The sequence below is a fragment of the Clupea harengus genome, chromosome 3, assembly GCF_900700415.2.
Source record: "Clupea harengus chromosome 3, Ch_v2.0.2, whole genome shotgun sequence".
Classification (NCBI taxonomy): Eukaryota; Metazoa; Chordata; class Actinopteri; order Clupeiformes; family Clupeidae; genus Clupea; species Clupea harengus.
In genome coordinates, this window is record NC_045154.1 from 21,358,342 (window position 1) to 21,369,024 (window position 10,683).

The following is a 10,683-nucleotide window of genomic DNA, read 5'->3' on the forward strand; positions in this document are numbered from 1 at the left end:
AATGCTTGTTTTCTTTGCCTCTCAAACCTAATGAAATCCCCCAAAACAAAAACGTTGCATCCACACAGATGTCCCAATATGTTACCACAACAAACTCTTGAGATCACCAATTTCCTGCAGAGTCCTTGCAGATCCACCAACCTCCATTTTCCTCCCCCTCCCCCTTTCATTATTGGCCCTTGCGTTTGTGTGCCTGTAGGAAGTCTTATGAGTTCGAGGACCTGCTGCAGTCTTCCACAGAGGGCTGCCGAGTGGACTGGTATGCCCAAGCCAAGCTGACCCTTACACGCACTTTATCGGAGGAGAACGTCTACGAGGATATCCTAGGTAATCCACCCTCCATTATGTTTCATACATAAGTCCTGGGTGGAATGGCATAGGGAAATGACATGTTGGCACTGGGAGCCAGCAAACTAGACCTACTACACATGACAGGTTCAATAGTTTGCTGTTGTATAACACAGCAATACAATGAGTGGTAAGTGAAAAATAGACAAGTAATGAATAAGCTAATGATTTCACTGGGTTCTTAGGTGTGGTATGTGTCTTTTTGTTATCATTTGGATGTGTCTTTTTGGCCATGTATTTAACTTTAATGTCGATACCACTATGAAATGCAGTTGCCTGGCAACATTGTTTGAACCAACAGGGCAAATCCATTGGTTAAGACGAGGTGAGCTGAGGCAGCAATGTGCATAATAGTTTAAAATAACTGGTTGGTTATTGGTGATTTAACTTTTGCTGTGTATTTTTTTCATCAAAGTCAGCTTGTGTTTGGTTTACCCCATGTCTTGGCCTACTCATTACTTGACTCAAGGGAGCTGTGTGAGGTCTGGTCTGAGGAGGTCTGATGTTTTCTCATGGTGTAGTAGGGGGCAGTCCGCTTATTGGTCACCCTACTGGTTTCAGTGGTGTATGATCACAGCCTGTGGAATATTATCGGTGGCATAATGTAAACAGAATTGAGACTACAGAAGAGAGAATACTTGGGTACACTAACACATGTGAGAGGAATTTGAGGGTTCTTTATATATTTTGAAGTTCATGGGAAAACTTCACCAAACTTGTTATTGCCCAGTACATGATTTTACAATGTATGCTATGCATTTGATATGTATTCAGCTGTATCACCAACTTATAACATACAAGAATAAGTGGTTGAAGAGGTTGTGATGGATGGTACAACTATCTGCATGTGCTGGCTCCAACTGTCAACAACAGTCCCTGAGGTGGGGTTGAAATCAGATGTGTAATATAAGTTTTGTTTTGTTAGCTTAGTATCTGCAGTGCCTGAGGTTGCTTTAACGAGTGAAATGCGAGAGGCGGTGCAGCGCAGTGATTTGCTCGTCTTCTGCGGAAAAGAACTGAATGTTCCTGCCTCACGTCCTCCTCCTACAGGTCGCATCTGGCAGATGAATCGACATGGGAGATGGGGCTGTTTCTGACATGAATCCTCTCCCCCTACGATTCCCAACCACTTCCTATAACTCCCCATTACTCCCTAATAGCCTGCTAGCGTCGATGGTTCGGCGCGGCAGATGGAGCTGCTGTGTGCCGGCGCTCTTGGCTGCGAATGACGGCACCTCCAAGTAGTTTCCTTGGCAAACACTCAAACATCTGGGGCAGGGGTTGAAAAAAGCAAAACAAAAACACAACAGTTGGAAGGGGTAGCTGGAAAATGGAATAAAATTTAAAAAAAAAAATGTTTTGATGCAGGAAATTAGCAATAAATATCCAGAGAGTCTTTATCTGGTGAGTGTGCAGTGACTTATGACGTTAAGAGTGGTTGCCATGTTTGATGAAGTGAGTATTTTCTCTTAACTGTTTTTAGATCCTCCATCAAAAGAAAACCCTTATGAAGATATTGAATTGGAGAGCCGTTGCCTTGGAAACAAATGTCCCCTACCCGTGTCACCCTCCACCTCAATCCCAGACACACCATCTAAGGTATGAATACTTCGATGAGTTTTGTTCTCACAGTAATGGTATGATGTGCAGTCACCGTCACTGTCAAAGTTGAATGCTTAATGTAATGAAAACCACAAGCAAACCAATACCCTGATTCTGTCTCTGTCTCCCTGACAACAGCTCAATTCTAAGCCTGGATTCTTCAGGCAGAACTCAGACCGTCGTAGCTTCAAACTGCTGGACCTGCGTAAGACCAATCGCGATGGGGGCATCGCATCACCTTCCCGCATCAGCCCACCGTCCACTCCCAGCAGCCCCGACGACACCCCCTGCCTCTCCGGGGACCCTTACAACCGCAGACGCAGGAAAATCCCAAAGGTACCATCACTGGGGCCCAGGTCTAAGCCGTCCACAACTCACCCTGGTGATTTACCGTCTGCTGCGCAGCAGGTTGTTGTCTGGAAATGCTGAAGACAGTCATCGCAGATAAATAAGAGTTATCCTGTCCTGGCTTCACGTGTTTGTGCTGGTGGAAGTTTGTAAATACCAGCGAGGTGAAGTGAAGTTCTTCTGAGATAAAAAAGCTCAGTGGTTCTGTTTTTTTGCACGCTCACAGATGGTGCTCAAGATCAATGGCATCTTTGAGGCGAGGAGAGGGAAGAAGAGAATGAAAAGGGTCTCTCAGTCCACAGAGCCCAGCTCAGGAAGAGGTGTGTATGAGGTCCACTCCAGTGCTCCCCCTCAGGCAGTGGGTGCACCTAGAGCTAACAGGCTACAAGGAGTTGGACAATTTACCCACCAGTTCCCCATGTGTGTCCACTTAGCTTTATGAGCATGTTTAAATTTTTTGGGTCAGTTAGTTTAGGCCCTTTTCTTTCCAAAATGCAGAGGGTTACGGCACTTTATCAAACACATATGTAGAACAAAGCCGGGAATGTATGAGCATGCTCAGTGCATTTTTTCCCACTTACGTCATTGTCGCCTCTTTCTTTGATCTCAACGCAGTGACTGATGAGAACAGTGAGTCGGAAAGTGACACTGAGGAGAAACTCAAAGGTGAGAAGGGATTCCGAGGACTTTCTACATTAGCACTACTTATTGAGTGTCATCAAATCATAATTGTATAAAAGTATACTAGCACCAAAGTAAATGCTGAGAGCACAGTCTCAAGTGTAGTGTTAATAATAATAATAATAATAATAATAATAATAATAATACATCACATTCTTCCCTTTTGTGTTTTTAGCGCACAGCCAGCGCTTGGTGTCGGTCCAATCTATGCTAAAGCAGACTGGCCGATACCGCACCCTCGAGCGAGACCTTATGGACTTGCAAGAGAGGAAGCTCTTTGAGTACTTCTTGGTGGTTGCGCTACATAAGACTAAGGCCGGGGCACCATACCTGCCTGAAGTGACTCAGCAGTTCCCTCTTAAGGTAAGGCCAATACATCAGAAGAGCATGAGTCAGCGAATATGAAGCAGTGATTCTTGGATTAAGACAGTGCTGGGGAATTTTATGATTTGCTTTTAGAAAGTTTCTTGTGATGCGTGTTTATGAGTTTGAAACAGGCTGGATATGCTATTAGTGATGAAATGAATGCACAACTTTGGGACACACACTACTCATTTTATTTCACCAGCTGGAGAGGAGTTTTAAGTTCATGAGAGAGGCGGAGGATCAGCTGAAGGTCATTCCACAGTTCTGTTTCCCTGACGCTAAGGATTGGATCCCCGTTGACCACTTTCCCAGGTGAGACCAACAGTGTAAATTGGGTCACCGTTGACCACTTTCCCAGGTGAGACCAACAGTGTAAATTGGGTCACCGTTGACCACTTTCCCAGGTGAGACCAACAGTGTAAATTGGGTCACCGTTGACCACTTTCCCAGTTGAGACCAACAGTGTAAATTGGGTCACCGTTGACCACTTTCCCAGGTGAGACCAACAGTGTAAATTGGGTCACCGTTGACCACTTTCCCAGGTGAGACCAACAGTGTAAATTGGGTCACCATTGACCACTTTCCCAGGTGTAAATTGAATCTGCACTGTGCTGCTTGAGTATTCGCAAACTCACTCAGTAGTGAATTCTCGATTACTTATAGTCTGTTGCGTTTGAGCAACAGGCAAAGTGATTTGTTTATCCAGGTCTCATGCGGCTACTATACTGAAAGCTGGTTTGGCCAGGTGACAGGTAATAATAATGTACTGTGATGAGTTACACACTGAGGAATTTGGGGTCAAGCTGAAGAATCGCTCACACCACCTGCAGGCATACTCATTCATCAGACTGACACTCACAGGCAGAGCATTGTCACTGGAAAACAGCAGCTGTCTTTGTGTATTTTACACTGCCCAAGTCTACCCCATATATGCCCCCCCCGCTCCATTTTCTCCGTTTTCATAGCCTTGTGGGCCTTATTGTACAAACTGAGTGATCGCTCAGGCTATGAACTAATGAGAGTTCTCTTCTTTCAACAAGTTCTTCTTGCAGTTGTTTGAAGATTTTTTTCCCCCTCCCTTTAAATCTCAAAATCTCTTTTCTTCCTTTCAAAGTGAGACATTCTCGTTTGTCCTGACGGGTGAGGACGGAAGTCGGAGATTTGGTTACTGCCGCCGTTTGCTGGTGAGTTTGATTTTTTATCAGCTAGTTTTTTTTTAATGGGGAATTGGTTGGAAGAACTGTGGTAAAAGTGCTGGGCTGAGTCGTTCAGCTTTGTCACTGGTGCATCTGGGCAGGAAAGCCTTATATCCTGTTTCCTTTGCTGTTATTACCATGTAATAGCACAGCAGGTGTCAGGAGAGCGGTTTGACTACCTCCTTAACACTCTATTGTCTTCATAGTAGTGGCGATAGTGGTTCAGGAGGTAGAGGAGTCATTAAGCAATCAGAAGGTTGCTAGTTCGATCTCGACTCCTCCTCACCAAGTGTCAAAGTGTCCTTTAGCAAGACACTGAACCCCCAACTGATCCTCATGTGCAGGTTGGCATCTTTGAGAGTAGCCTCTGCCATCGGTGTATGAATGGGTAAATGTCTGAGGCATTCATCTGTAAACGCTTTGAGTGCTCTATGAGTAGAAAAGTGCTATATAAATGCAGTCCATTTACCATAACATAGATGGCATTATGTTGAATCTTTCTGTGCATTTTTTTTCCCAGCCCAGTGGTAAAGGAAGGCGGCTTCCTGAAGTCTACTGCATCGTGAGCCGGCTGGGGTGTTTTGACCTCTTCTCTAAGGTACGCTGGCCTCCATGTCCCCGCCCCTCCCTCCACCACACTCAAGACTCACATGCCCACAGAACCCCACCCCCATGTCCTCTCAATCCCACGTTCCCAAAGAACTCAAGCTCACCCACTGAAAAACAGATGGGAACTGCAGCTGATGTGGTGGCTCTCAGTGAAGCGGGCTCTCTAATGAAACATAATTTTGGTGTGCACCCATATGGGTATGTACATTTGGTCTGTGTGCCTGTGTTTGTGGGAACAGTGTGTTAATCGCCTATGTGTCTGTGCATATGTGTGTGTGTGTGTGTTTCTGTGTGTGTTTCTGTGTGTGTGTGTGCGTGCGTGCATATGTGTGTGCGTGCGTGTGTGTGTGCGTGCGTGCATATGTGTGTGTGCATGCTGTGTCCTTCTCAGATCCTAGATGAGGTGGAGAAGAGGAGGGCCATTTCCCCCGCCTTGGTGCAGCCGTTCATGAGAGGCATCATGGAGGCTCCTTTCCCAGCCCCAGGGAGAACCATCACTGTGAAGAACTTTCTGCCAGGGTCAGGCACTGAGGTTAGTCCGACTCATGCCTCAAGCCACAAATAACTTACACAGTGACACTGTATCAACGGAAACACCCCCGTCTACAATACATAAACATATAGATATTTGTGTGTACTTTCATGTGTTTCAAATTCCCTTCCCCCACTCTTCACCGTGGCAAGACTTTCTGCCATCTTGGTTTATTCTGCATTATAACCATACGAATGGGACTGAGTGCAGTGTCTAATACACACCTTCCTCGTTCAGGTCATTGAGCTGTGTCGGCCGTCAGACTCCCGCCTGGAGCACGTGGACTTTGAGTGTCTCTTCTCCTCCCTGAGCCTGCGCCTCCTGCTTCGAGTCTTCGCCTCCCTCTTGCTGGAGCGTAGGGTCATCTTTACGGCAGACAAGCTGAGGTGAGTCACTGTCTGACTTTGCTGAATACCTTGTCATGGGTGTAGTATTTATGGCAGTTAGGGGGATTGTCTGGGGCTAGCCATTTGGTTTGACATGGCATATTTTTTTAAGACAGCTCCAGTTTAAAGTTTTTTGTGGTATTGAGCCTTGCAAGCTCGTAGATGGTGCATTCACCCAGAGAAAGGGATTAGAGTCTAGACTGTGAAGAACCAATATATATTCCGCCTTGCACCCCTGTCTGGGTGCTGTTGGCATGTGTGAAAGATAGACTGAAAGGGAGAGAGGGGATGACAATACAACAAAGGGGAAAATATTTGCGGAACAATTTTGCAGAAAGTAAGTTGTGGAAAAAATGCTGTTGTGTTATACGGTTGCTTTGGGAACAATCTTTTCTCTTTGGAAAAAGCTGCAGGAATCCAGAGGCAGGCTTGAAAAGACAGAGCCACAACTTAGACAGTCAGAGAAAGCTGCACAACACTGCTCTCCTCGGGCATTCTTCTGAAACTCAACTTAACTCATCAGTTCACTAACATGCGGAATATTCCTTGTTAAACTAGATGTTTCATGGCTAGATATGTAAAGCAAAAATAGTTTTCAAAGGATGATGAAGAGTGGCCGAACCAAAAGGAGCTGTGGCTGCTCAGATAATGATGTTTTTTGAGGATCGTAAATGAAAACAGACATTCGAACATACTGAAGACATTATGTCAACATTGAGAGCCTACTTCATTTGCTACCACAACCCAGCAATAATACCATTATCGAACTCCACGTTTTTCTGTAAAAAGGCAAGTGGGATTACAACATTCTTCTGTTGTATTTCCCCTTGAACCAAGTCTTTGAACTTCCCTGAGAAACAACCTTACATTGTCTTCCTGTGAAGCAACTGGTGTAGTATTATAGTATCATGCCACCCTGTGGTGAAAAGGGGGATTGGTAGACTGTACTGAACCATTACAGAGTACACAATTAAATGTGTTTTCTGAGCTTTCCACTAAATGACGTGACGAAACACATCAGTGCTGGTGTTGATATTGACAAAATTACCGTTTTAATAAACATTTTCATATTGTGGGTTGAAAATGGCTCAAGAGGCCAGCTACGTTAAAAATCATCCAGGGCCAATCCTGATGTAGATTTGACTGGTTGGTACATGGACTCTCAGTCTGATACACTCTCAGCCCCTTGCCCACTATTTAGTATTTTTCAAAATTATGCAGTGGGTGGAATTAGGCTCAGACGTGGGGGGTATACTTACACTTTAAACCTCTGAGTTCTATTTTACCTCATGGCAGAGACAAAAGCAATTTGCTTCCACCCCCCCCCCCCCCTCCTTAAAATCCCTTTAAGACAGGTTGCCAATATTGCTAGATGATGACAGTCGGACTCTCTTTGATTGTGTTCCAGCACGCTGTCTCAGTGCTGCCACGCAGTGGTGGCTCTGCTTTATCCCTTCACCTGGCAGCACACCTACATTCCAGTGCTTCCTCCCGCTATGATTGACATTGTGTGCACCCCTACCCCTTTCATCGTTGGCCTGCTGTCCAGCTCCCTGCCTCGGCTGAAAGAGCTCCCCATTGAGGAGGTAAGATCTATGCGCGTCAGACACTAAGGAATGCATATATCCTACAGATGTTAACGAATTCTTTCTTTTTACACGCAGAAGAAAGGTAATCTTTTCATGAAGTGTTATTAAATATAATGTGATAAATCATTTTTAAATCTTTTAGTTTATCTTACAGTGCATTGTAACAGGGTATCTAGGTTGTCTCTATGATAGCTGTATATTATGCAACTTACTCCGTAGGAAGTCATTTTACATCTGTTACATTTAAATGGAAACCAAAGAGAAAGGGAAGGAAAGGGTGGTTATTATTGGCTTAGGGGTGACACGGCAAACACTAAAAAGTTGAGCACCTCCTATTTCAGATGTCTTTTATGTGTGAACATGGCACAGTTCACCCATCGAGCCTTGACCCTTTTCCTCTGTCCAACAATGCCGCCCTCTGAAAAAGAGCTGAGATTACTACCCTTGCAGGAAATGACATCACCGCTCCCTTCGTCTCTTTCCACAGGTTCTGGTAGTTGACCTTGGCAACAGCCGTTTCCTCAGACAGGTACCATCTCTTGCCCAAAAAAAAGAACATGCCAAGACACATTTCTATCACGTTACAAATATAGAACAGAGACTAATTATCCAAATGTTGTTGTTGGGTATGTTCGTACTCTAGCTGGACGATGAAGACTCTATCCTGCCCCACAAACTTCAAGCAGCTCTAGAACACGTTCTGGAGAAGAGGAAGGAACTGGCTGGTGGAGACCTTCCCAACGGTGAGCTAATCAACCGTGATTTCACAATAAACCAAAAACTTGTTTTTTTTTCTTGGTTGTAGTTACTTAAATGGTAGTTACTCATTATCTATTAATGAGTAACTACCATTTCAAACTTATACTTTTTTTTTTGGATGTAGTTAATAGATAATGAGTAACTACCATTTAAGTAACTACATCCAAGAAAAAAAAGTACAAGTTTTTGATTTATTGGGAAATCATTGTTTTGTTTTGTTTTGTTTGATGTCATTTTTCATTGTGAAGTTGTAGGTTACCAAAGAAAGCAAATAAATACTATTATACCCTTGCAGTTCACCGATGTCAGCCATGTATGACACTGCTTTTGTTCTCCCTGCAGAGTCCAGCTCCTTGAGCACTGTGGTGTCAGAGGCCTTTGTGCGCTTTTTCGTGGAGATAGTGGGCCATTACTCACTCTTCATGGGCGGCGGGGAGCGTGACGACGACTCTGCCTCGGCCTCCTCCTCCCCCTCTCCCACCCCTTCCTCCTTCCAGCGTGAGCCCTTCCGCAAGGCTGTCGTCTCTAAGAGCCTTCGGCGCTTCCTGGAGGTGTTCATGGAGACGCAGATGTTTGCTGGCTTTGTGCAGGAGAGAGAGCATCGCCGGCAAGGCCTGAAAGGTGTGTCACTGTTCTTCGCTCACTACTCCACAAATGGTGTTCCTAGAAGACTGCCATGTGAAATGTATGATGGTTCTACTTAGTGACTTTATTTAGTGGGCTCTCAATGTCTTTTCATTCAGATCTCTTTATTATTATATTATTTGTACTGAGCTTTCCATATTGTTGTTTTGAAGGGGACAGAATTCATCAAACACTCAGGTAGTGATATTGTATTGAATTGTGATATTAAGTGATTAGCCATCTGAATTAATTTATCTTTATTAATATGTGGATAGCTAGGCATAAGCATACTTTGAAACAATGAAAGTGCATACAGTGAAGTTCAGGATGTTGTGCTTTCTACTTCTGGAGTGTGCGCATGAGTGAATTTGTCATCGTCTTTGTGTAGGTTTGTTTGAGGTTCGTGCTCAAGAGTACCTGGACTCACTGCCAGGCATTGAGAACCGTGGAGTCAACAAGTTCCTAAAAGGTTTAGGTAAGAACAGTCCCTCTCTGTATATTCATATTTGTATATTCAAAACATTATAGATTATTTTCCACTAGTCGTTAAAATGTTATCTTTCCGACTACTAATCACTAGCACTATATGATCGTTTGATCGGTTTTGAACTGTCTATCTATATCACAGGAAATAAGATGAAATTCCTCTCCAAGAAATGATGAGCACGTCCCGTCTTCAGGAATGCTTTAAAAGACACACAGAATGGACACACTTTTATCAGTCTGTTGGACCAAACACTCCCCAGAGCGGCGTGACCAGAGCATAGGCTCCAGAAGATGCACACAACACCACTGAGACGGGGAAGAAACAATACAATGATGTGGCCTGACACCAAGAAGCCTTACGGAGAGGATGGAACACAAAATCTCGTTGAAGATGAAGCACGAAAAAATAAATATCCAATATCCTCTCTTGCCCATTAAACATACAGGCTACTGACGGGTGGGCAATGAGCAACCAAGAAACAGGACCTCTGTGTATGAGTCTAAACATCTGAGGTTAATTCCCAGCACCATGCGTGACCTACAGTCTTTATACTCCACATAGAGCCTAAAACACACCCAACCCTGAGTCCCAAAACAACAGAACTCGATTCAAACGTTAGCCGTGTAGCCAAAGCAGAAATTGCATTTGTACAGTTCTCTTCTCACATTACGTCCATAGTTTTGAACTCTTTCAAAAAATAGAGTACAACTTCTTTTAACACAGGAGGCTTTAATTTAATTTATATACTATTAGACAAATGTTATCCCATATTGTCCCATCTTTACTGAGACAATAAATGAAGTAGTTTTTCATAACTTGTTATTTATCATGGTGCGGTTCATGTGAGTTATGAAAAATTTACTGTGTGTCTAAATAGCATAGACTTGACATGGGAATGTGACTACAAAATGGGGAGGTATAGAACACTATCAGTGATGCATGGATCACACAAGATTTTACTCTGTAGAGACTCTGAAGAGGAGGCAGAAGATTCTTAGAGAACCAGGACCAAATCTGAAGACAGACTTGATTTTGTTGACTTTTTTCAGCCTACTGTTGTTCAGAATAATTTCAAAAACACCACTAGATCTACTTAAACTTGATTGAAAAGAATGCAATGCAAAGTGTATATCAAATAAATGAATTTTTCATTAAA

The 10,683-nt window shown here is 43.8% G+C and overlaps 1 protein-coding gene across 1 annotated transcript in view; it reads left to right on the forward strand.

Moving 5' to 3' along the window:
• Window positions 1-10,683, forward strand: part of si:dkey-82f1.1 (DENN domain-containing protein 2A) — a 39,567-nt gene extending 28,884 nt beyond the window's left edge. The window contains exons 4-20 of the mRNA XM_031564928.2: window positions 200-327; window positions 1,832-1,947; window positions 2,089-2,286; window positions 2,525-2,618; window positions 2,914-2,964; window positions 3,155-3,342; window positions 3,548-3,657; window positions 4,460-4,529; window positions 5,062-5,139; window positions 5,542-5,682; window positions 5,920-6,068; window positions 7,477-7,654; window positions 8,145-8,186; window positions 8,301-8,400; window positions 8,759-9,037; window positions 9,429-9,515; window positions 9,669-10,683. Coding sequence (XP_031420788.1) covers window positions 200-327; window positions 1,832-1,947; window positions 2,089-2,286; window positions 2,525-2,618; window positions 2,914-2,964; window positions 3,155-3,342; window positions 3,548-3,657; window positions 4,460-4,529; window positions 5,062-5,139; window positions 5,542-5,682; window positions 5,920-6,068; window positions 7,477-7,654; window positions 8,145-8,186; window positions 8,301-8,400; window positions 8,759-9,037; window positions 9,429-9,515; window positions 9,669-9,700 — 2,041 coding nt within the window. The 3' untranslated portion in view covers window positions 9,701-10,683. The remainder of the gene's footprint in view (window positions 1-199; window positions 328-1,831; window positions 1,948-2,088; window positions 2,287-2,524; window positions 2,619-2,913; window positions 2,965-3,154; window positions 3,343-3,547; window positions 3,658-4,459; window positions 4,530-5,061; window positions 5,140-5,541; window positions 5,683-5,919; window positions 6,069-7,476; window positions 7,655-8,144; window positions 8,187-8,300; window positions 8,401-8,758; window positions 9,038-9,428; window positions 9,516-9,668) is intronic.